Here is a 26,723-nt window from a genome sequence, read left to right on the forward strand (position 1 = left end):
CCCAGCTCCTAGAAGAGTAACTACCACATAACAGGTACTCAAAAATGTGTTGAATAAATGAATAACTAGGACAGGTCAACAATTTAATCTATCATCAATAACAGCCAGAAACAGATGATTACAAAGAAACAGAAACCAAAAGTTAACTCAAAATTTCCTTCTTTTTCTGTATAGAAAGATAATAAAACTATCAATAATTGGTACTGATGAACTTATCACTATGTTACCAAATTCGTATAAAATCATCTCTAAACATGACATGAGAAAACTGGCCATAATGCAGAAAAGTAAAACAAAAGAGCTCATTAAGTATCCATGTCTTAAAAAGAATTAACATCGAGGACATAACATTTTAAATGGGGTTTGTAGAGCATCATGGCAGTCTGTTGTTCTGGAAATATATATTTTCAAAACATTTATCTAGTACATAAAAGCAAATATTTAGCAGCAGAAACTCTATAAAGAAATATAAAGTTAAATAAATCTTTGATAGCCAAATTTTTAAATGTTTATCTCAAGTTTCCTTTGTGAATCACCAACAAGAGTAAAAATATTTGAAAAAAAAAATTATTTTTAAAAATATAAAAATGGCCCTGGCCAGTTTTCTCAGTGGTTAGAGCATCGGCCCTCAGATGGAAGGGTCTTTGGATTCAATTTCTGGTCAAGGCATGTACCTCCGTTGCAGGTTCAAAACCCAGCCCCAGTCAGGGCAGGTGCGGGAGGCAACCAATTGATGTGTCTCTCTTATATCAATGTTTCTCTCTCTCTCTCTCTCTCTTCCCCACCCTTCCCTTCCCCTTTTTCACTCTCTAAAACACATGTGTCAAACACAAGGCCCGCGGGCCAAATCCAGCCCGCCAGGCCTTGCAATGTGGCCCGCACCATGCTGTCATCACTGCACTCCGCTGTCAGTTTATGACATTGTCAGTTTATGACTGTTCAGTAAACCACTCGGCCCGCGATTTAGGCTGGATTTTAGATTTTGGCCCCTTCTCTGATTGAGTTCGACACCCCTAAAAAGATCAATGGAGCCAAAACCGGTTTGGCTCAGTGCATAGAGCATCAGTCTGCAGACTGAAAGGTCCAAGGTTCGATTCCCGTCAAGGGTATCTACCTTGGTTACGGGCACATCCCCAGAAGGGAGTGTGCAAGAGGCAGCTGATCGATGATTCTCTCATCGATGTTTCTAACTCTCTATCCCTCTCTCTTCCTCTCTGTAAAAAAATCAATAAAACATATTTTAAAAAGTAAATAAATAAAACATCAATGAGAAAAATGTCCATATAGTTTCATAATGGCACAATTTTGAATTCTGAAACATCAAGCCTAGAAAATGTCTCCTTTAGGAAGGAGTTTTGATAAAATGTAATCAGATATGATAGTCTAGGACAAGATAGGATGGGTCAGAGGGCATTGCACTTCATAACTCCTTGGTTCAATTAAATATACGTATGCATATTGGCCATATTGTTCAATGTATTTCTTCCACAATTTTTTTTTTTAATACTGGGGGGGAAAAAGAAGAAAATCTTAACTTTTAATAACTATGAAATAAACTTATGCTCTTTACTTTTGTAAGTCACAATGCAAGGCCACGCCATGTAAGCAGTATTTACATGTGTTTTTTGCTAAGCTATACAGAGGTTCTCAACTTCACATATTTAAATCACTAGGAGATTGAGAAGTACAGATGTCCAGGCTCTATCTCCACAGTATGGTTTAATTTGCTAAATAAAATCCAGGCATAAGTATTTTTTAAAAGCCTAATCTTACCAAATAATTCCAATGTGCAAAGTTGAAAATCATTACTCTGAAAAAGATCTTTAGCCCTGGCCAGTGGCTCAATTGGTTGGAGTGTCATCCCGTACACCAAAAGATTGTGGGTTCAATTCCCAGTCCTGGCACATACCTAGGTTGTGGGTTCGTTCCCAGGTTGAGGCAAGTAGTGGGGGGCAACTGATCAATGTTTCTTTCACATCATGTTTCTCTCTCCACCCCCCCTTCCTCTCTCTCTAAAAAAACAAATAAATAAAAAGACCGTTGTTGTCAGATTATACTTTTCTCATCCACATAATGCTTCTTTCTTCTATGGAATTCTGAAAACTAACTTTGCTCATTCCTTGCAACCTGACTTTTTCATTTTCAAGGGTTTAACAGTATTAGGCAACAACAACAACAAAACAGCAATTCACATAACCAATCCTAAAAATCTAGTGTAGAGAAGTTAAAAATCCCTCACATACCAAATATACTAAACTCCTGTGGTTTTATCTTAACACTTTATATTGCTCTGGTTCTCTTTTGATAAAAAGAGAATTCCAATAAGTTATTAAATACATAAATAAATAAATAAATAAATAGGAGAGGCACACACATGCATAAACTGTCAATATCTTGTAAATTACTATTTATTTCTTAACTGCCACTGTTTCCAAGAAATGATACAGTTCAAATATAACTACTATCTATAATAATCTACAATCAAAGCATAATATGATAATTAGACCAGACATCCTTCCAGATAAGGCTGGGGACAGCTGCGAGGGAAGCCTGGGTCCCCAGTGCCAGCATCAGGGAAAAGGAAGGCCTACTCTTTTTTATTTTTTAAGGCAGGGATGTTTGCCTTCACCACTCTTTTTTTTTTTTTTTTTTTTTTAATATATTTTATTGATTTTTCTTACAGAGAGGAAGGGAAAGGGATAGAGAGCTAGAAACGTCGATTAGAGAGAAACATCGACCAGATTCCTCTTGCACACCCCCTACTGGGGATGTGCCCGCAACCAACGTACATGCCCCTGACTGGAATCGAACCTGGGACCTTTCAGTCCGCAGACCGACGCTCTACCGCAGAGCCAAACCGGTTTTGGCGGAAGGCCTACTCTTGCACGAATTTCGTGCATCAGACCTCTAATATATGAAAATAATTCCCCAGGCCATATATTAAAATCAATTTTACTTAGTAACAATGCTATATAAATGTAGCAACAGATATCCTAATAAATTCTGGTAAACATGGATAAATTCCTATAGCCAAACCAAAATCATTAAGAGATAAAATCTACTTTTACTTATAAAACTTAGAGGAATCAATAGGAAAAAAAAAAACATTTTAACTCCATACAAGTGTTTAATATTTTTAAAAGTGATCAATCACAAATAACCTGGCCATATCACAGATAGGCTATACCATATTTGGAGTAATATATGTGTTCTATCAAGCTGTTGGCTTGGCTCTTTTTTGTTATCTACATGTAGATAATTACCACACAGCAAACACAGATTTAAATCCTATATAATAAACGGTTAATATGCAAATTGACCAAAAGGTGAAATGACCAGTCACATTGAGCACCAGAGGGCAGATGCTCAATGCAGGAGCTGCCCCCTGGTGGTCAGTGCACTCCCAAAGGGGGAGCACAGATCAGGCAGAAGCCACACTCACAGCTAGTGAATACAGCGGCAGTGTTGGGGGTCCCAGACTGCAAGAGGTAGCATGCCAGGCTGAGGGACCCCCACCCCAGTGCCCAAATGTCATGCACCAGGTCTCTAGTATATATGTAAAAGAGAATAATCACTGAACATATGTAAATGGGAGACTGCAATGAGCTATTAAATTCTCAAGGAACACTGACATTAGAATAGGATGGTTAGTGGTATACACCATCTCCCCCTGGTGCTATGGGATGAAATAACTTACTTTTTTAAAAATTCTACTAGATTATCTCTCTCTAAAAATTCTACTAGATTAAGAAAAATATGCATGAGAGACAGCCAAAGCAATTTTCTAAAGTGTTTCTATTTTTTGCCATTAATAACTACAAAACAGAAAAAGTATTTTTAAAGTCTTTTTTTTATGAAGTCACAACCAACAAAACAAAACAAAAAGCAGGAAAGTGACAAAAAGGGAATATAACTAAAATATAAGTTATCTGTATTAAAGCACCAAAGCATCCTTCTTCTCTGCCTGAGGAACATAAAAGAACTTTCTTTGTACCTTTGTTTATATAATATTGCAGCAAATCAGTTTAAGATTTCAAAAGATTTAATTCATACCTCCACTGGTATGTGGCTTCTTTTTAAATGAAACTGTATTAACCATGTCCCACTCTGCTTCATAACTGTTCACATGTTCTGGTCCTCGATGAGCTCTTTCTTTTGGGGCCTGAGTCCATTCTACAACTGAACTGGAATCCTAAAACGATTGTAACACATAAAATATTTAGAAACTAAAAGTAGATTTTAATTTCAATCAATAATGTCAAATGTGTACATTATGGTAAAACGCAAACTATTTCTTGTCATTTCCTCCCTTGCCCATCTTTACCACCGGGAGTACACCGGTACCTTTCCCATCCTCCTTCCCTTCTCTCCCCAGTCCTGCTACACCTTTGCCTTTCCCTCTCCTAAGCTCCAAGGGGCCTTCTTTTGCTTCTGTTGCTTGTTTCCTGAGCCTACACAGCCCAACTGGCTCACTTCTTCTATCTTTCTAACTTTCTAAATAAACCGTCTCTTACAATTAGAAAAAAAAGAGAGAGAGAAGGGGAGGGTAGGAGGAGAAAAGCTTACCCAGATGCCTTGCAGTTAGGAGTGCCAATGAAATATAAGCAGAAGTCAACTGCAGGGCTTCTGGAACTGGTCTTGCTCCCCTAAAAAAAGCTTCATCCCTTTCCCCCCTTTTCCTGCTTCCAATGAAGCTGTGTTGCCTAAAAACATGGCAGCCACCTCATAACCACAAGAGACAAAACAAGATAACTACTACAAATAGCTCCAAATCTTCAGACTTCTGATTGAGGAAAACAGCCAATGGTGCCTACTTACATAAGCCACCATCAGCTGCATATTTTCTTTAACTTAAAATTAGCTAAACATTACAAATAACATATTTACATGTATAGTTCTAATAAAGCCTGCCATTTAAAAAGAGACTAAAACCAAAAGTCTAAAATGTAATGTTAATAACTTGATTAAATCAGACAGTCTAATAACTTATATACAGCAAAAGATACCACACATAAAAGAAAAGCAAGACTGGCTGAAAATATTTCCAAAATATAAGGTAGATGACTTAAAAACATCCAGAATACAAAAACAACTCCTACCAATTATTTCAAAACCAACAAATATCAAAAGAGAAAAATACGCAAATGCTATCAACAAGCAAGTCAAAGAATATAAAGTGGCAAACATATAAAAGGATATTCAATTTCAGAAACAATCGAAGAAAATCAAGTTAAGATGAATTTCAATTACTTTGCCCTTTTTTTTCTTTCTTTTTTTTAATATATTTTTATTGATTTTGTACAGAGAGGAAGGGAGAGAGATAGAGAGCTAGAAACATCGATGAGAGAGAGTCATCGATCAGCTGCCTCTTGCACACCCCCTACCAGGGATATGCCCGCAACCAAGGTACATGCCCTTGACCGGAATCGAACCTGGGACCTCTCAGTCCCCAAGCCGACGCTCTATCCATTGAGCCAAACCGGTTTCAGCCTCAGTCAACCTTATTAAAATTCAAAATATGCATGTGTTTTACCACAACAAATTTCTTTTCATCAGCTACCCCCCAGAAAATACTAACACATGTATACAAAGAGGCATATATAAGAATTTTCATAACAGCATTTTGTGTAAAAGTGAAAAAATTGGAAATTCCTAATATTCATCAATGAAGAAATGAGTAAATAATAAACCAGGGAGTAGCCAATGAAATATTAGCCAATAGTTTAGGCTGATAATATGTTAATATTTATCTATGTTCAATACATACAATAAATAAAAATGTGATAATATGTGCAGCATAACTACATGTAAATATGTAATTAGAAATGCACAGGAGAAAACTAGGAATGGATAAGTAGATAGGGAAACTGTACAGATATATTCTTGAAAAACATACACTAATGGACAGATGAGGAACAGGGCTATAATCAAACAGGACTTTAACTTTCCATTATTTGAATTTTTAGAAGAATGTGTTCATATATTGCTAGTATCATTCTTTTATTTTTAAAAAGGGAAAAAGGAAATTTGTAGGAATAGGAGATATTATAAAGGTACAAGAAAATTAAATAATAAGGACAGATAGAAACTGAAAATTGGGGAGTGACTGAATAAATGAAATTATAAAGTGGAGTGTTTCTTCTTTCAGGTCCTTCCTAGGGAGCCTCCAGATATGGTTACCCAATTAAAAAACGCAGCCCTGCCCTAGCCAGTTTGGCTCAGTGGATAGTGTAGGCACTCAGGCTGAAGGGTCTCAGGTTTGATTCTGTGCAACAGCACACACCTTGGTTGCAGGCTCCATCCATGGCCCTGGTCTGGGAACGTGAGGAAGGCAACCAATGGATGTGTCTCTCTCACTTCAATGTTTCTCTCTCATTTTCTCTCCCCATCCCTTCCACTATTTCTAAATATCAATGGAAAAATATCCTTGGTATAGTATTAACAACAAAAATGAGAAATAAAATAATAAAAAACACTGTTGGGGAAAGGGGGTAAAATGCAACCTTTACCACCATCATTACCAACTCTACCATCTCTAGTGGAGAAAGCTAAGAAGCATCTACAGAACCCTCACCTCACACAAAGGCTTGGAATAGGTACATCAAGTACTTTTGGAAATCAGGATAAAGGTTAAGCTAAAAACAGGACTACTAACAAAGTCCAGAGGCTAGAAGTTTACTCATTAAAAAAGCTAACAGATTATCTCTGGATTAGGAGAAATCAAGCACACTCAAGAAAAGGGATAATACACTAAAAACAAGAGAATTACCTACAAGTCCATCTCGACAATGAGTTGGCAAGGTTCCTAGCTCTCTTCCTCTACTCAGTTCTCATAACACTGGAATCCAGGCTTAACCTTTCCAGCCAGGAATCTGCAGATTGTTCTCTGAACAATGAGTAGCCCTAAATTTCAATACCAAGGATTCTCAAGGAAGCAGACTAGCCAGGTCACCCTGAGTCCCAACTATTACCAAACCTACTCAAACCCAGAGACATTATAGTCACTTTTCTGAGTGCTGTTAAATACGAGCACTACAAAGATCACCAAACTTCAGGCAAATGTCTATATAGAAGACAAAGTCCAAATGAAACAAGAAAAAGAAAGTCAATTAGAGGAAGTAGATTATATACAGAAATGAAAGCATCTAAAAAAAAAACTATCTTTAAACATCTTAGAAATAAGGAAGGATATTACATCCACTAAAAACAGGATGCTGTGTTTAAAAACAGTGTGAGGCAAGCCAGTAAGCCAGGATAAGTGGAACAGGGAACTGAGACAGATAGCTGAACAAACTGGCAGAGCAATTTTTAGCAGGTACAGAAGGTCAACTCCCTAGAAATAACATCTAAGCCCCAGTCATATTTCAGCTCCAGTCCCAGAAAAATAGCAAAAACAAGTGGGCAACACCAGGGTTAGTTGCAATGACACTGACCAATCAGTGAAGACCATGACCTGAAGGAGCACATCTAGAAAAGTGATGAACATGCTGCTAGAAACAACCCTCCTCTGCCCAAGACCTCCCCTAAGATTCCTGCCAGCAAGAAAAGAATTCAGCTTTCCCTCTGGGGCACAGCCCCCACCATTTCCTTTCCTCTCTTCCTCCACCCCAGGAAGGCATCTCCTACACTTCAATGGACACCATGAGACTTGCAACCAGAGGAGCAACGGGCAGCAGAAACTCGTCCCACACTAACCCCTGAACCTGTTTCCAAGGCCCCCTTTTAGCTTACTTCCCAGAGAGCTAGGACAGCCCAGCCTAAGCTCTCCTGTTGCTTCTTCTATGCTAACCCTCTTCTTGTTTTACTGTCCCCAGCTTTAATAACATTCCCTCATAATCATCTGGACTCACATTGTGAAATTTTTCCTGCACAAAATCAAGAACCCAAACACTACTGGCTGGCTCTAGGCAGACCCACTCAGGGCCAGCTCCCCTATCTGTTAACACTGAGAAGGAACAAACAACACAATTTCCTAGAAATTAAAACTATAATAGCCTGGCCTGTGTGGGTCAATAGTTGAGGTCACAGTTCACTTTCTGTTCAGAGCACATGCATGGGCTGTGGGCTTGATCCCATAGAGGACATGCAGGAGGTGCCATTCAATGATTCTCTCTCATCACAGATGTTTCTATCTCTCTTCTCCTCCCTTCCTCTCTGAAATCAATAAAAACATATTTTGAAAAAATATTTTTTAAAAATATAACGAAAATGAAAAAGGCAATAAAATAACTAAAAGATAAAACTGAAGAAATTTGGCCAGAATATAGAATACACATATACACAATGAATTAGAAAACAGGCAAGTATTAAAATAAATAAATAAATAACAGGACCAGTCCAAAAGTTTCCTAAGGAAAGAAAAGGAAAATGGAGAGGAAATAACTCAAAAATATTTCCTAATTAGTAAAAGACTCAAATTTCCATATTAGACAGGCCCATCAAATACTCAGCACAAAAAAAAAAAAAAAAAAAGACTACAAAGGCTCATTACCAGGACATCCTAAAAGATTCTAAAGAAGAAAAATACATACAAAGGATAGGGGATTAGAATGCATTCAACCTAATATCAATAAAGAAAACTAGACAAACCTGGGATGATAACTTTCAAAAACATGTGGGAAAAATTATTTTCAAACTCTAACTCTATGCCAGCCAAGCCATCCAATCCAGAATAAAAATAAAAAAGTCTTAAAAAAATATTTTTTTTGTTCCCATGCACCATTTTTTTCCTTAGGAAGCACTGGAACTTGGGAGTAAACCCAAAACAAAGGAGTAAACCCAAATAGGTAGATAAAAGCATAGGATTTTTTTTAAAAGGAGGGAGGGAATATGGAAAAGAGACTAAAAGAATCCCCAGGATAATTGCTGCACAGAAAACCCAGAGGGCAACTAGTACAAAATGAAGCATGTAAGATTTTGGAAGAAATTTCTCTATGAAGATAAAATTAGATCATGTACATGATTAAATACTTAGAGAAGAAATGTGAATAGCTGAGCCAGAGTTTCAAGGTGAAGGTGAAATAGAGATAAGACAGAGTTAAATCTCTACCTACCACAGTGAGAAGTCAACACAGGACACAAATGTAACAAATTATCATAAAAACCCAATGATTCTACTCTTAGGTTTTCAAGAGAAAATATATGCTCACACAAAAACTTATACAAGAATGTTCATAGCAGCATTACTTAAATTAGTTTTAAAGTAAAAAATAAATAATCCATCAAATAATGAAAAAACAAAATGTGGTATATCCATAAACGCAGTATTATTCGAGAAAAGACCAATAAATGCTGTATTATGTATAAATCTTGATACATTATGCTGAGTGAAAGAAGCCAATCACAAAAGACCACACATTGTATGGAAATGTCTACAATAGCAAATTCAGAGACAAAGTAGATTAGTGGTTGCCAAGGATTGGAAGATGAGGAGATTAGTGTGACCAACCAATAAGGCTGTCTCTTTTTTGGGAGTGATGAGATGTTCTAAAATTAAATATTGGCAATGGTTGCACAAAACTGTAAATTTACTAAAACCACTGAATTATACACTTTAAAAGAGTGAGTTTTATGGTATGTGAATTATATCTCAATGAAGCTATAAATGCCCTAACTTTCCTGAGTCATATATTTTTTTAAAATACCTTTCCAGCATAGAGAATACTTGAAGAATCTAAAGCATCATCCAATGGTCTCCAATCCACTATAACTTCAGCATCCTAGAGAAAAAAATTATGAACTGCATTTACTATTCAGCAATGTCTTACATTCTTAGTCATTATTACATTCTTACATTATTTTTAATCCCATGAATCCACAATAAGTTAACCTCTTAAATACTAGCAGTTTAAATATGCGACATCATATATAAACTACTACTAGACAACCAATATAATGTAGATTTTAAAACTCTGCTCACATTTTATTATAAGAAACTAGTGGCCCAGTGCATGAAATTCTTGCACATTAAAACAGAATTAGAGGAAATATTTTAACATTGCTATTTGCCCTTTCTCTATAAGTGTCAGAGATGAAAGAAAATTAGTAAAATGTATATGAAAATCTTCCTCCTGTCAGAATCTGGGCACAGCTTGGACCTAGAGTCAAGTACCCGCCCACCTGCAGCACCTCAAAATTGTGTGAGACCCAGCCCCAGCCAACCTCACCCTTGTCAAGCCCTGCCAGGCAGGGGCACATTCTCAGTCCCCCATCGAACCCCGCTGGGCAGGGAGCACAGCCTAAAGTCCCCTGTCAAGCCCCGCCAGGTGGGGGACGAGGCGTCGGTTCCCCGGAACTGGGGAGGGGGAAGCAGCCTGGCCCAGTGCCGGGGAGGGGAGTGCAGTCTGAAGTCCCCTATCAAGCCCTGCTGGGCGGAGGGCACAACATAAGGTCCTCCATCAAGACTTGCCGGGTGGGGGGCATGGCCTGAGGTCCCCCAGTCTGGCACCAGGGCAGGGGACATGGTCTGAGGACCCAGTCAAGCCCCACCAGGCGAGGGGCACAGCCTCAGGTCCTCTGCCCTGACCCAGCACCAGGTAGCCTCAGGTCCCTGCTCATTGCTCATTAAGGCTTGTTACAGGAAATCAGCCTCCACTGTGGGTGCAGCCATCTTGTGTTACAGAAACCCCACCTCCGCTATGGGCGCCATTATCTTTGTGATGGCATGATGGCCAATTTGCATATTCCCTCTTTATTAGATAGGGTGTATTAATGCAACTTCTATATAATAAGTTTTTAAGTATTCCATGCCATTTTACTGGCTTACCTAAAGTATTTTATTTCTAATATCATTTAATGTTAAATTTACAACTACTGTTCAATTACATATCTTTATCTTACACATAGAATCCAAATTTGCTGATAATGCCCCAAAGATTAGCCACTACCATGACAATTAATTATTAAATAAAATCATTTACTGGAAACATACCTTCTCTAAAACACGTAATATTCCTGAAATCAAGCTGTCTTGGTCATTGCTCTTTCCACAAGACGAATGAATGTAGACACCTTCCTGTTCATATATAACCTGGAATAGCAAAAGTAAAATTAATCACACTATTCAATACTATTTCAACATCAGTTTAAAAAAAAATAAAGAGATGTTTCCCTATAATGCCTGAATCAAGTTTCTGGTTATTTCATTCGTAAATGTATTATCAGGAACAGATTGTGATGAGAGAATCAAGATGGAGGTGTGTGTGGGTAAACAGTACTTGTTGCTTCTCACAACAACATCAAAATTACAAAACACCAAATAACCATCATTCAGAACTGACTGAAAGCTGGCTGAAAGGAAGTTCTACAACCACAGAAATAAAGAAAGCACACTGAGACAAGTAGAAGGGGCAGAGGCGTGGAATGGGCTGGTCCAACACCCACATGTGACATTTTTTAATCGTGAGGGATATCTCCAAGACCTCCCCTCAGAAGCAGGGGGTCACAGCCCTCCATGAGGGTTCCAGAGCTGGGAAAAGAAGTCCTTGTAACTTCAGGCTGTAGAAACCAGCAAGGATTATGGCTGAGTGACATGGAAGCTGCTGAAGTACCAGGTGTTCCACAACCTTGTAAGGTCCTGCTTCCTCTAAGCTCCAGCACCAGGCAGCAGGTTTAGGGGAATCCAGGGAGGAACTAAACTGCCTGGCATCAAGGCAAAAACTCATGGGCAGCTTTCTCCCAGAGAGGTATGCCAGCTGGGGTCATTGTTCCTGTGCTGGGACCTCCCCGATTGCAGAGCTGACTGGCAACCATATGTGAGTTTCTGTAAGCACGGCCCATATTGTTTGTTCCACCCTGATGATTCCCTGAGAACCCATCATTGGCTTTTTCATATGAATGGCCTTTCCTGCTCAGGCTTCAGATTTCCTAAAATCTCTCAAGCAGCAGCTGGCATCAAACCTATCAATAAAAGGCCCAAAACTCTACACTAGCACCAGCCTGCCTTGCTTCTACAACATGGCCTCACCTGGGCACTTCCTAGCCCAAAACAAGTAGCAATCATCTGTACATCTCACTGTAGTTCATGTCAGGTGGCCCCAGGCAGTGGCTGATTTTGCATCTCCATGGAAGCCCCAGAGTCAGTGCACCCAGTGGAGAGCTTCAGACCATAGCATATTACAACACTACACATCCACAAGCAACACACTTAAGGGGAAGACTCAGCGAACACCAAAGACCCACTGAATCAAGTCCTGCTGCATAGGGATGTCACTTGCATAGCAACTCTTCCATTGTAGACACAGCTGGTCCTCACAGCCAACAGGCCTGGAAGTCAATTCCTCCCAGACATGCCAACAGCAATCAAGGTTCAAGTACAAGACTGCAGCCAGGCCATAAAGGGGCACACCTAGAAGTGCACAGCTCAGGTGACTGGGGAGGTTGAGCCACTGGGCCCTATAGGACACCTACTATACAAGACCACTCTACCAATTCTAAGAGACATAAGAACTCTACCTAATACATAGAAACAAACTCAGAGAAGCAGCCAAAATATAGAGACAAAGAAACATGTCACAAATGAAAGAAATGGAAGGAAGCAAACTACTGGATACAGAGTTCAAAACAATGGTTATAAGGTTTCAAAGATCTTCATGAGAGCTTCAAGGGACTTAATGAGACTTTCAAGGATCTTAGTGAGAATGTCAAAGACATAAGAAAGGAACAGTGAGAAAATAAGCATACACTAACTGAAAATTAAGAATAACTTACAGGTATTCAACAATAGAGTAAAAGATTCTAAGGACCAAATCAATAATTTGGAATATGAGGAAACAAAAATCACCCAATCAAAAGAGCAAAAAATAAAAATAAAAAAACCAAAAATATGAAGGTAGTGTAAGGAAACTCTGAGACAACTTCAAGCATACTAACATTCACATTACGGGAGGACCAGAAGAAGAGAGAGAGCAAAGAATGGGAAACCTATTTGAAGAAGTAATGACAGAAAATTCCCCCTACCTAGTGAAAGAAAGCAGAGTCCAGGAAGCACAGAGTCTGAAAGAAGAACCCTAAGAGGCCCACACCAGGAAACATCATAATTAAAATGTAAGCGTAAAAAGGCAAAGAGAGAACCTTAAAAGCAACAAGAGAAAAGCAGTTAGTTACCTACAAGGGAGTGCCCATACAGTGTCAGATAATTTCTCAACAGAAACTTTGCAGGCCAGAAGGGAAGGACAAGAAATATTGAAAGTTATGAATAGCAAGGACCAATGACCAAGATTACTTTACCCAGTAAAGCTATAATTTAGAATTGAAGGTCAGATAAAGAGCTACACATGCCAAATATCAACAGTACGATTGAAATTTCTTTTGAGAGCCAAAGTTTTTAAACTTAAACTATATAGGTAGGTACATTGTTATTAACTTAATTAGGGTACTCCTAAGCTGGCCTTTGCTAAAAACTCAAGGGGCCAAAAAGCCACAGTTTGCCCACCACTGACCTAGGATAACCAAATCAACCTTGAAAAAGATTAACAGTGGAGCACTAAGCACTAACATACCTGACTATAAGATTCAGTATAAGTCTATATAGTAATCAAGAAAGTGTGGCATTGGAGAGAAACAAATGGATTGATAATACAGAATAGATTTCAGAAACAAATTTTATAGACATATAAACTTTCTTTAAGACAAAGGTACAAAAGCAACTCAGCAAATAGAGGATAGTCTTTTCAACAAATAGTGCTTAAACTTTAAAATGGGTATGTCTGGCCTTGGGTTCAGAAAAATTTCTAAATGACAGCATAAGCATAAAAGGTTAAGAAATCATCAAAATTGAATTTGTTTGATCTTCAGAAGACTCTTAAGCAAAAGAAAAGCCTCCTTCAGGAAGGGAAAATATATTTGCAAATCACATATCTAATAAAGGGTTTGTATCCAAAACATAAAAAGAACTCTCAAAAATCATTAACAAGCAAATGAACAACAGTTTAAAATAAAATGGGCAAATGATTTAAACAGACATTCTACCTAAAATACAGGAACAGCATATAATCACATGAAAAGATACTAAACACCATTAGTTATTAGGGAAATGCAAATTGAAACCCTATGAGTCTTACCTGACATTTCTCACTGAATATATACAAACTTCCTGCCTTGGCCCCCTCTGAACTCACCTCTTCCCTCAAAGCCTTGTGCCATTTTGGTGTGCATTGTGTTCAGTGTACCTAGAACATCCTTTTACAATTTGTTTCTGCAAATAACTTCTACTGAAGCCTGCAAAAGTGCACAAGCAGCCGAAACCGGTTTGGCTCAGTGGTAGAGCGTCGGTCTGCGGACTGAAAGGTCCCAGGTTCGATTCCGGTCAAGGGCATGTACGTTGGTTGCGGGCACATCCCCGGTAGGGGGTGAGCAAGAGGCAGCTGGTCGATGTTTCTCTCTCATCGACGTTTCTAGCTCTCTATCCCTCTCCCTTCCTCTCTGTAAAAAATCAATAAAACATATATTAAAAAAAAAAAAAAAGTGCACAAGCAATAGCCTCTCCAAACTCTTCCAACAACCCCATCCCACCTAATCTGATTTAGAAGTTCCTTCATTCATACACTCAAATTTACTGAGATCCAACTAGTTGCTAAGAAATTAAAAAGGTGTTGGTGGAAAAACACACAGAAAAAAGTGTCTGACTAAACTGGTAATGTCATATAAACCAGTAACTCTATGGTCATAGCAGAATGTCAATTTGTTATTTCTTTGATAAATATTTACATATACCTACAATATGCCCAGCATAAAGTAAGCTTAGAAGGTATAAATAAGATTCAGTCATGGCCTTCATAGCACTTACAATCTAATCAGAGATTAAGATAACAAGTAATCACAGCATATAAGTATAAATAAGCTACCAAAAATAAATGATATAACCTAGACTTAAGAGGCTCAGGCAGGATCAGAAATAAGGAAGACTTAACTAGAGTGACATATAAGCAGAGACCTGAAGAATTTTAAATTTTTTTTAATATTTTATTGATTTTTTACAGAGAAGAAGGGAGAGGGATAGAGAGTCAGAAACTTTGACCAGCTGCCTCCTGCACACCTCCCATCAGGGATGTGCCCGTAACCAAGGTACATGCCCTTGACTGGAATAGAACCCAGGACCCTTTAATCCTCAGGCCGACATTCCATCCACTGAGCCAAACTGTTTGGGGCTGAAGAATGGCAATTGTAACTAAAGAGGATATATGTTCTATACAAAGAGCAGGAATTCAGACCATGGCTATAACCCAGCTCAGATAGTAGAAGCTAGTGTTGAGACACAAGAGTAGAGAACAGATCATAAAGGGTTTTAATAAACCATTCTCAAGAATTAGGGAGTTTATAATTTATCCAGAAGAGAATCTTTGCCACTAAAGAGTCATTAGACTCTTGGGAATGCCATAGTTAGACTTGCCTTAGTTTCTAAGACTCTGGCTGTAAAGCCAAGAATAAACAGCTGCAATAATCCAGGGAGGGAGAGACTCGTGGTGGCTTGGACTAAGGCAGCAGCAGTGGAGATGAGAAAAGGCAGATGGCCTACAAAGTTATTTAACAAGGTAAAATGTTAGGACTACATAACTGATCAGATGTGGGAGATGAAGGGGAGGAGAGTGTCAAGGACAAAACAGTGAGGTAAGTATGGTATACAGAAGTAAACAAGTGTTCTTTAGGACACATTAATCAGTTATGATTGTGGAACTAAAGAAATGTAGAACATAGGATGATTTTAAGGGTAACAAACCACAGAAATTCTGAGTGAAGATATAGAGATACTGAGATATTAAGGATGGTACAATTCTCAATGAAAGGCAAGGTGCAGAATTAGTATTGCATTTTAAGGACATTAGTGTGCCAAACAATATCAGACAGAAGGGCAGAAATAACAAGGATTAAGTGAATGATTTATCTCATACCAACAACTCTATATACATTACTAGAGGCCCAGAGCACGAAATTCGTACATGGGGGCGGGGCGGGGGGGGGGGGGGGGAACCGGGGTTGTCCCTCAGCCCAGCCTGCACCCTCTCCAATCTGGGACCCCTTGAGGGATGTCCGACTGCCCATTTAGGCCCAATCCCACTGACACCAGGCCTAAACGGGCAGTTGGACATCCCTCACAATCCAGGACTGCTGGCTCCCAACTGCTCACCTGTCTGCCTGCCTGATTGCCCCTAACCGCTTCTGCCTGCCAGCCTAATCACCCTAACCACTCCCATGCCAGCCTGATTGATGTCTAACTACTCCCCTGCCAGCCTGTTTGCCCCCAACGTCCCTCCTCTGCAGTCCTGGTAACCTGTAACTGCCCTCCCCTGCAGGCATGATTCCTCTCAACTGCCCTCCCTTGCAGGCCTGGTCCCTCCTGGTCCCTCCCAACTGCCCTCCCCTGCTGGCCCTCTTGTGGTGGCCATCTTGTGTCACATGGGGGCAGGATCTTTGGCCACATGGGGCAGCCATATTGTGTGCTGGAATGATGGTCAATCTGCATATTACTCTTTTATTAGATAGGATAGAGACCTGGTGCATGGGTGGGGACCAGCTGGTTTGTCCTGAAGGGTGTCCTGAATCAGGATGGGGTTCCCTTAGGACGTGAGGTGGCCTGGGCGAGGGGCCTGTGGTGATTTGCAGACCAGCCACGCCCCCTGGCGACCCAAGCAGAGGCCCTGGTATCTGGTATTTATTTACCTTCTACAATTAAAATTTTGTAGCCTGGAGCGGAGCCAAGCCTCCTGCTCAATCCGTGGTGGCCACCATTTCTGTTTGGATTTGTTTACCTTCTATAATTGAAACTCTGTATCCTTGAGTGGAGGCCTGGGCCCATTGGAGTGTGTGGAAAGCTTGGTTTCCTCTGTTGCTGGGAAAACCCAAGCCTCCCTTCTGGTAGCCATCTTGGTTGGGTTTATTTGCATACTTGCTCTAATTGGCTGGTGGGTGTGGCTGGTGGGTATAGTGGAGTGATGGTTAATTTGCATAGTACTTTTATTAGGTAGGATATACACACACACACACACACACACACACACACACAATAAATATATACTACACCATATATATGTAAAGATTGTTAATAGATTTCATATGGATTTCTTCCACAAACAAGTTGCCGGACATTGGGTATCATTTAACTCCGGTGGTCTTGATCCAGCATCTATACGGTTTCAGAAAACCTGGAAAAGGGGCTGTGCATAAATTACAGTCCAGAGACAAAACATAATTTTGAAAGGCATATGGGGGGGCAGAGGAGCTTGGCTGAAGAAACCAAGTTCTCCTTGTCTTAGGACCCCTTGCTTAAATTATTAATACAGTTTGTTCTAAGGCAAGGTGGAGATATGCACATCAAAAGCCAGGGTTAGTCTACAGCAGTAGCTCTCAACCTTTCTAATGCTGTGACCCTTTAATACAATTCCTCATGTTGTGGTGACCCCCAACCATAAAATTATTTTCATTGCTACTTCATAATTGTAATTTTAGTACTGTTAAATAATTTGTGGTTTCCACTTGTTTCTACAGGTTGAGAACCGCTGCTATAGAGCCTAAGACCATAGGAAAACACAGATATTTACATTACGATTCATAACAGCAGAAAAATTAGTTATGAAATAGCAACGAAAATAATTAGAAAGATTGAGAACACTGGTCTACAGAGTCCACTGTTAGACTGGGGAACTGCCTTAGGCTGTTCAGGTGTTTGGCCAACAGAAGGCAATAACATGTATATTAAGATGCCCTCAGCTGGCTGGCAGCAAACAATCATCCTTTTCAGGTTTGGGGAAATGCCTTTGGTCATTCCCAACAGGCGATAACATATGTGACTCAGCCCTTGTTGAGTCCTCATATTCCATCAACCTTTTGAGGAAACTCTTGCTATTATGACATGCTGGAACTAGCTTCCGGCAGAAAGTGAAAATGAAAAGGTTGCATTAAAATTTTTAATTTAGTCCTAGCAGTTATGTCTAAAGGAAAGTCTTGACATTTGAACTTTGTCAAAAAAGCCATGTTTTTTATTCATATATTGAAGTAAGTAACTTGTTAAAATTACAAACCACTGTACTGTGTCAAGAATGAGAAGTCTGCCGAAGCTGGTTTGACTCAGTGGTAGAGTGTCGGTCTGCGGACTGAAAGGTCCCAGGTTCGATTCCGGTCAAGGGCATGTACATTGGTTGCGGGCACATTCCCGGTAGGGGGTGTGCAAGAGGCAACTGGTCGATGTTTCTCTCTCATCGACGTTTCTAGCTCTCTATCTCTCTCCCTTCCTCTCTGTAAAAAATCAATAAAATATATATTTAAAAAAAAAAAAAAGAATGAGAAGTCTGTGTTTAGCCATTCTTGTATCCAAAGAACTCAACACACAAAGGTACTCAAATGTTTGTTAAACAAAGAATGCAAAAAAAAAAAAAAAAAGATGTCATACTCATATTATATCCTATACCAATAAGGTACTACCACCTTGTTATAAGATCTATTCTAGGAAAAGAAATAGTCTCTGGGAAAATCTACTAAGTACCAAGAATATTCTTTATCTTTTTTTTTTTTAATATATTTTATTGATTTTTTACAGAGAGGAAGGGATAGAGATAGTTAGAAACATCGATGAGAGTCATCAATCAGCTGCCTCTTGCACACCCCCTACTGGGGATGTGCCCCCAAGGTACATGCCCTTGACCAGAATCGAACCCGGGACCCTTCAGTCCCCAAGCCAACGCTCTATCCATTGAGCCAAACCGGTTTCGGCACCTTTATCTTTCTTAAGCACAAGGATTTCACACACTATAAGCATATCTAAAAGAAACTGGAAAATTGGAAGTGGCCAAATTTAAGCTACAAAATAAGTTTTTACTCAGAATGCCACTAAAACAAATTCTAAGAAAAAATAATAGCTGATTTTCCACTTGTTTCAAATTATTTTCAATAAAAACAAATTCTATTACAACCACAATAAAAAACACAGACCTAGAGTGAAATGTAAGGGCATAAAAATACAGGACTTTTTAACTTTAAGACAAGAGTGCTATCATTAGTGAGCCCATCTCTCTCATTCTAGTACCTCATTTTCTCTATATTCTTGTAGGTTCTTCATCACTGACTATGTGCCAGAATCTATGCTAGGTGCAGGTGAAATACTGCAGACCCTGCCCTCATGATGTCTACAGGTCTTCAGATTACAAATATTCACTAGAAATACAGCAACTTCAAGGACTTTAAAATCATATTACATTAGTTATTTAAAGGGGTGGTTGTTAGCTAATGTGTTCCTTCTGAAGAACTGAAGTGTATAAGCTCCAAGGTAAGGGGCTCTTTGTGTCCCCAATGGCTAATATAGTGACTGGGACAAATTAGGTGCTTAATAAATATTTGCTTAAAAATTAAAGTAAACTGTAACCATCAAAGGCATTGGGCATAAGGGCAAAATCTATTTTAAGCTATCTTCTTTCTCCTACTTTCTCTATAAATTCAACTCATTCCACTAACTCAACTCTGTTCACCTGTAAGAAAAGAAGCAGAATGGCCTTTACAGACTTGTCCCCGTATCTTCCCTCATTATTCACAAGAGGATGTCACTCCTTCCATTTAGTTAACAGAAAATATATGGTTCTGCACATACATAGCAACGAAGAAAAGCCAAACTCCAAAAATAAAGGTTTATTATCAAATTCAAACCCACTTTCAAAAGCTAAGAAAAACAATATATAAGAAAACAATCCATACACTCATGATGCCAAAAAACAAACAAACAAACAAAAAAAAACAACAGACCTACCCTTGACTTTAGTCAAATCGACAGAGAATTGAAAACATCAAACTTGTACCCTGTATTCACTGAGTTACTGAACTACCCATTGGCAAAAAAAACAACAGCATACTAAGGGGCATTACAGGGTCCCAAGGATACAAAACACCAATCAATCACATTCATAATATTACATACTATATATAAAGCAGTGGTCACCAACCTTTCGGACCTCGCGGACCACCAGTTGGCGACCACTGCTATAATGTAAAGAAGACTATACTCTGGTTTAACCTTCAGAAACTAGTTAACTTCGGGGCTGGTCTGACAGTCAGCCATTGCTGTTTGCTCTGCCCAGATGATTCCCTGAGATCAATCCCCACCCAATTTACAACCCCAACCAAGCTGTGAGCAGAGGCTTTTGCATATGAATGGCCTGGCCTTTTGCAATCTAAAACCTAACATACTGTAGCTGGGTCAGAGAGCCCCAGAGCCTCCAAAAGAAAGCCCAAAGCTGGACAGCAGCTTGCACTGCTTCAAAGCTGGACCTCATCTGGACACCTCCAAATCCCAAACATAAAAGAATAATCTGCAATTTTCTCTATAGCCTCAGGGGGTGAACTGACTTTGCACCTCCTCGGAAATCCAAGAGCCAGTGTACCGAGTGGTCAGAGTGAGACCATCCAGACTACAATTCTCACATCCATAAGAGACACACTCATGGGGCAGATTCAGTGAGCGCCAAAGCCCCACTTTGAGACATTGTCTCCAGCACAAAAGTTCTCCCAACGTAGACACAACTGATCTTCACAGTCAAATGGCCTGGAGGTCAATTCCTCCCAGTGATACCAACAGCAGTCAAGGCTTAACTACAACATATTGTGCACACAGCTCACAAAGGGATGTTGACTCTGATGCTGGATTGCACTGGAGGGAAGGAAACAGAAGCCCCGGCCGGCTCAGGCAGGGGGAGACGGGGCTGTGTGGCGGAATCCCAGGGGAGCGACGAAAAGCGGAATGTTGGAACAGCGGCGGCCAGGCCTAGAATGGCCAGGCACAAGGCAGTGGCAGCCGGGCCTGGAGCAGCAACAGTCAGGCTCCAGAGAAGCAGCAGCCGAACCAGAGCAGCAACAGCCAGGACTGGAGCAGTCAGACCTGGGGCAGTGGCAGCCTGAGGCGGAGGCAGCCAAGCCCAGGGTGGCCAGTCCAGGAACACCCAGACCCGGAGTGGCCGGGCCCGGAGAAGCCAGGCCCAGAGCAGCCGGGTCGGGAGCAGCCAGACCCAGAACAGCAGTAGCCAAGCCCGAAGCATCCAGGCCAGGAGCGACCAGGCTCGGAGCGGCCGGGCCCGGGGCAGCCGGACCCAGAGCAGCCGGATCAGGTGCGGCCAGGCCCGAAGCAGCAGCTTCCAGGCTGGGAGCGGCCAGGCCTGGAGCAGCCGGGCCCGGGGCAGCCGGACCCAGAGCAGCCGGGTAGGGTGCGGCCAGGCCCAGAGCAGCGGCTGTCAGGCTGGGAGCGGCCAGGTCCGGAGCAGCCGGGCCCAGAGCAGCCGGATCGGGTGCGGCCAGGCCCGGAGCAGCAGCTGCCAGGCTGGGAGCATCCAGGCCCAGAGTGGCCGGGCCCGGAGCGGCCAGGCCCAGAGCAGCCGGGTCGGGTGCGGCCAGGCCCATAGCAGCGGCTGCCAGGCTGGGAGCAGCCAGGCCCGGAGCAGCCGGGTAGGGTGCGGCCAGGCCCGGAGCAGCGGCTGCCAGGCTGGGAGCGGCCAGACCCGAAGCAGCCGGGTCGGGTGCGGCCAGGCCCAGAGCAGCGGCTGCCAGGCTGGGAGCATCCAGGCCCAGAGTGGCCGGGCCCGGAGCGGCCAGGCCCAGAGCAGCCGGGTCGGGTGCGGCCAGGCCCATAGCAGCAGCTGCCAGGCTGGGAGCAGCCAGGCCCGGAGCAGCTGGGTCGGGTGCGGCCAGGCCCGGAGCAGCAGCAGCCAAGCCCGGAGCAACCAGGTCGGGAGCGGCAGTGGCCAGACCCGGAGCAGCTGGTTGTGGAACGAACCAGAGCAACAGAGGCCAGGCCCGGAGCAGCCAGGCCCGGAACAGCTCGCTCCTCGCCTGCCCCCGCCCCAAGGCTGCCTCTCAGACATGGCTGGAAACTTTTGCGGGAACTTGAGGGTCTGCTGAATCAAGTGATGAAGGCTTAGATCTGGATATGTTGAGTTAGTATAGCGCTGGGATGTTGATCTGTGAGTGCCTTGTGCGGGGCCTGGATGAGGTTGGTTGACCTATTTGGAAGTGTCTTTTGTATGAAGTGTATCTTTGGGCATGTGGAGGTATTATTGATATGAGAAAATGCTAAGTAACTGATTTACTATCTGAAAAGGGATTTACTATCGGGGAAAGGGAGGGAGGAAGAGACTGAACATAAACTGTGCACCTATGGATGAGGACAATGGGGGAGGGGAAGGGGGCGGAGGGTGGGGGGGAACCTGGTGGAGGGGGGAAGAAATGAGGAAACCTTTGTAATAATATGAACAATAAAGATTGATTTAAAAAATAAATTAATTAATTAATTTTAAAAAGTAGAAATAAAATAAAATAAAATAAAATAAAATAAAATAAAATAAAATAAAATAAAATAAAAGCAGCAAGAGAAAAACAGTTACCTACAAGGGAACACTCATACGATTGTCAGTTGATTTCTCAACAACTATGCAGGCCAGACGAGAGTGGCAAGGAATATTCAAAGTGATGAATAGCAAGAACCTACAACCAAGATTACTCTACCCAGCAAAGCTATCACTCAGAATTGAAGGCCAGATAAAGAACATAATAAACTGGTGAATATAATACAATCAGGGGCACAGAAGGGAGTGGACTGACCATTCTCAGGGGGAAGGAGATGTGGGGATGCGTGAAGAGACTGGACAAAAATCATACACCTATGGATGAGGACAGTGTGTGTGTGTGGGGGGGGGAGGGGGGGTAAGGCAAAGGTGTGGGGTGAGAACCGGTTGGAGGAGAGCTGGCGGGGGGAGGGCGGGGGGGAACAACTGTAATAATCTAAACAATAAAGATATATTTTTACCAAAAAAGTTCAAAGCAAGCAAAGTATACTCATTAGAGAAGTTACTTTACATCCCAGAGCTCAATACTGAGAGATTCTATTTCAGAAGAGAGGGGTTGTGGTCCAGAATCTGTATTTTTTAAATATGTTTTTTATTTTAAAAAGAGAAAAACATTGATAGGTTGCCTCCTGCATGCCCCCTACTAGAGATCAAGCCCACAACCTGGGGGCTTGTGCCCTGAATAGGAATCAAACCAGTAACCTCTTGGTTCATAGGCTGACGCTCAACCACTGATCTTAGTTCACAGGTTGATGCTCAACCACTGACCCACACCGGCTAGGCAGCATCTGTATCTTTTAAAGGTACTACATGTGACTTCTTGTGAACATTGGTTAACATCCCCTACCCTAAGTTTCTAAAATAGGGCTTAGCTAAACATTTTTGGAGGGAGGGATGGCTGGAGGAGGTAAATAACACACACACACTCTCATATGTATGTATATATATTTTCCCCCAACTCCCCTTTCCCAAAAGGTAATGTGGGTTTTTATGCCTTGAGGACTATTTTAATGGTGACAGTAACAAAACAAAAAACAAAAAAAAGTTCGTTTCTTAAATCAAGAGAGGATCAGATTTGTGCTTTAGAAAAATAACTCCAGTGGTGGTGTGGAGAGGTGACTGTGGGCAAAGAGACTGCAGACAGGGAGAAAAAAAATTAGCTAAGAACTCATAACTACAGGAAAACGAAAGGCATGAATGAACTAAACATTGAGAATGAAAAGGATGCAACAAATTTAAGAAACATCATTACAGAAGAGAATCCAAGATGGCGGCATAGGTAACACCTAACTGCAGCCTCACACAACAATTTCAATAAAATACAACTAAAATACAAAATGGACATTACCCAGAACTACAGGAAAGTTGACTGACTAGAAATTCTACAAGAAGGAAAGAGAAAACCAGAAGGAAAATCAGAGGAGCTGTAAAAACCTAAGGTACAGAGACACGCGGTGCGCGTAGAGAGGATGAGGGGGGGGGGGGGGGGGGCCTGAGTGTCTGGCTGCCGTTCCTTAGCAGGAAAGAGATAAAAGCTCCGGACTGTGCTGAACCCCAGATCCGACTGCACTGAACCCCAGTTCCAGGCCAGACCCTGGGGACCCAGGCTCATACAGAGGGAGCCTGGGCTGTTAGGCGGAATCTCAGGGAACGGTGAAAGGCAGAGCCCCCAGAGGTGCGCACATTATGCGCGGAGGATGGACTGTTGACTCTGCTGCTAGATTGCCCTAGCGGGAAGGAGACAAAAGCTCCAGACTATGCTGAACCCCAGTTCCGACTGCACTGAACCCCAGTTCTAGGCCAGACCCTGGGGACCCAGGCTCATACAGAGGGAGCCTGGGCTGTAAGGCGGAAACCCAGGGGAGAGGCGAAAGAAGTCCCGGAGGTGCATACATTGCCGCTGAATTGCCCTAGCAGGAAGGAGACAAAAGCTCCAGACTGCTCTGAACCCCATTCCAACCCCACTTCCAACTGAACTGAACCCCAGTTCCAGGCTCATTGGGGGAGAGCCTAGACTGTTTGGTAGCAGGCGAAACTTGAGGGCACCTTTCTCTCAGAGGTGCTTGCAACGAGAAGGACCCTGAGGAATACTGAGACTCAGGAGCCTCATAGGGCGTGGCTGACGGAAGCCAAGGCTGTAGGCTCCACCCTGAAACTTTGACCCATCCAAGCTGAACACAGACTTTTAAGGCTACCAACTCAGGGAAGCTGCGAAAATGCTGAGACAAGGAAACAGATCACAAACGAAAGAAATGGAGGACAAAAAGCGACTGGATATAGAGTTCAAAACCACGCTTAAAAGGTTTTTCAAGAATTTCCTAGAAAAGGCCTATTAGACCTATGAGGATATGAAAAGGGATCAACTAGAAATAATAAGGGATCAACAAGAAATAATAAGGGATCAACAAGAAATAAAGAAAACATTCTCTGAAATAAATATTATACAGAGTCCTAAAAACAGAATGGAAGATCGCAAGAATCAAGTCAAAGATTTGGAACATAAAGAGCCAAAAGAGACTCCTCCACAGAAGCAAGAAGACAAGAGATTCCAGAAAGTTGAAGATAATGTAAGAAACCTCTGGGACAACTTCAAGCTAACCAACATCAGAATTATGGGGTACCAGAAGATGAGAGAGAGCAAGATATCAAAAACATACTGAAATAAATAGTGACAGAAAACTTTCCCCACCTGGTGAAAGAATTAGACCTACAAGTCCAGGAAGTATACAGAACCCCAAGCAAAAGGAATCACACCAAGACACATCATAATTAAAATTCCAAGAGCAAAACACAAAGAATATTAAAACCAGCAAGAGCAAAGCAGGAAGTTACCTATAAAGGAGCACCCATATGATTGTCAGCTGATTTCTCAACAGAAACCATGCAGGCCAGACGGGAATGGCAAGAAATATTCAAGGTGATGAATAGCAAGAACCTACAGCCAAAAATACTCTACCCAGCAAAGCTATCACTCAGAATTGAAGGCCAGATAAAGAGCTTTACTAATAATAAAAAAAAAAAGCTAAAGGAGTTCATCACTGCCAAACCAGAATTATATTAATTTCTGAAGGGGGTTCTTTCGGAAGAGAAAGAAAATAAAGATAAAAATTATGAACAATAAATACATAACTATCAAAAAGTGAATCTAAAAACCAAGGGAATTAAAAAACCTGATGGCCGAAACCGGTTTGGCTCAATGGACAGAGCGTCAGCTTGGGGACTGAAAGGTCCCGGGTTCGATTCCGGTCAAGGGCATGTACCTTGGTTGCGGGCATATCCCCAGTAGGGGGTGTGCAAGAGGCAGCTGATCGATGACTCTCTCTCATCAATGTTTCTAACTCTCTATCTCTCTCCCTTCCTCTCTGTACAAAATCAATAAAATATATTTTTTAAAAAAACCAATGAACAATATTAACTGTTGAATATAATAGAATCAGAGGTATGGAAGGGGAGTGGACTGATGATTCTCAGGGAAAAGAGGAGTAGGGGGTGCGGGAAGAAACTGAACATAAACTGTGCACCTATGGATGAAGATAATGGGGGGTGGGGAAAGGGCAGAGGGTGGGGTAGGAACCTGGTGAAGGGGGGAAAAAAATGAGGAACTTTTGTAATAATATGAACAATAAAGGTTTATTAAAAAAAAAAAAAAAGGAAACATCATTATGGTAAAACGTCTAGGACTTGGTTATTGATTAAACATTGTTATAGAAATGGACATCTCCAAGTTTGTTTTACATGCACACTGGTGAATAATGCTGCCATGAAACTAAATCTGAGCTCACTGAAAGAATAAGTGACTTTTGTGGATCATGATAGTATTATTTGGAAGAGGGATAGTTTTTGGCATGAAAATATCGTTTATAGAAATGATGGAAAAGGGTGTGAATATGCAATGAGAACAAATGAGGTGATAAGAGTTATGAAATAGACTAATTTTAAGAAGTCAGATTAGGAAAGGTAAGTAGCTAGGAGGCAGTTCGATTAATTGTCATACTTCAGTTTCATCTACCTTCCCTACCTTTGTTTACTTTCCTTTTGCCTTTTCCCTCTAGTTTATTTTACATAAATATATTAATTTTATATTCATGAATAGCCTGGGAGGCAGTGTAAAGAAAGTCTTACATTTCACAGCTGTTTCATCATCTCAAAGGTTCTTTCAAAATCAATCCACACCTGAAAGAAGAAATTCTCCCTCTTGAAAAGTCTTAGATTGAATCAAGTCCAGATGGAAAATCAAATGGGATAACCTTCATATACAGGGCTTTACAGCTGTGAAGAATAAGTGAAACAGTTTATTTTTGTATTTTTACTTATTAGTTGTATTATTTTCCATACGAACAACTATAAAACTACTTTTGCCCCATTCTGTATGTAGTGAGTCAAGTAGATCAGCACCCACCCTTAAGGCAAAAA

General features: G+C 41.2%; 1 protein-coding gene across 2 annotated transcripts in view; it reads right to left on the reverse strand.

Moving 5' to 3' along the window:
* Window positions 1-26,723, reverse strand: part of TBC1D15 (TBC1 domain family member 15) — a 69,725-nt gene that overhangs the window by 41,649 nt on the left and 1,353 nt on the right. The window contains exons 1-4 of one of the 2 annotated variants that reach the window (XM_084878868.1): window positions 26,433-26,574; window positions 10,931-11,029; window positions 9,645-9,719; window positions 4,054-4,192 (exon numbers count right to left, since the gene is read on the reverse strand). In XM_084878868.1, coding sequence (XP_084734994.1) covers window positions 4,054-4,099 — 46 coding nt within the window. In that variant the 5' untranslated portion in view covers window positions 4,100-4,192; window positions 9,645-9,719; window positions 10,931-11,029; window positions 26,433-26,574. Of the gene's footprint in view, window positions 1-4,053; window positions 4,193-9,644; window positions 9,720-10,930; window positions 11,030-26,432; window positions 26,575-26,723 lie in introns of those variants that run through there. The other variant, XM_084878867.1, reaches the window with a different exon arrangement.

This window comes from Pipistrellus hanaki (genome assembly GCF_964339955.1).
Source record: "Pipistrellus hanaki genome assembly, chromosome: 3".
Classification (NCBI taxonomy): Eukaryota; Metazoa; Chordata; class Mammalia; order Chiroptera; family Vespertilionidae; genus Pipistrellus; species Pipistrellus hanaki.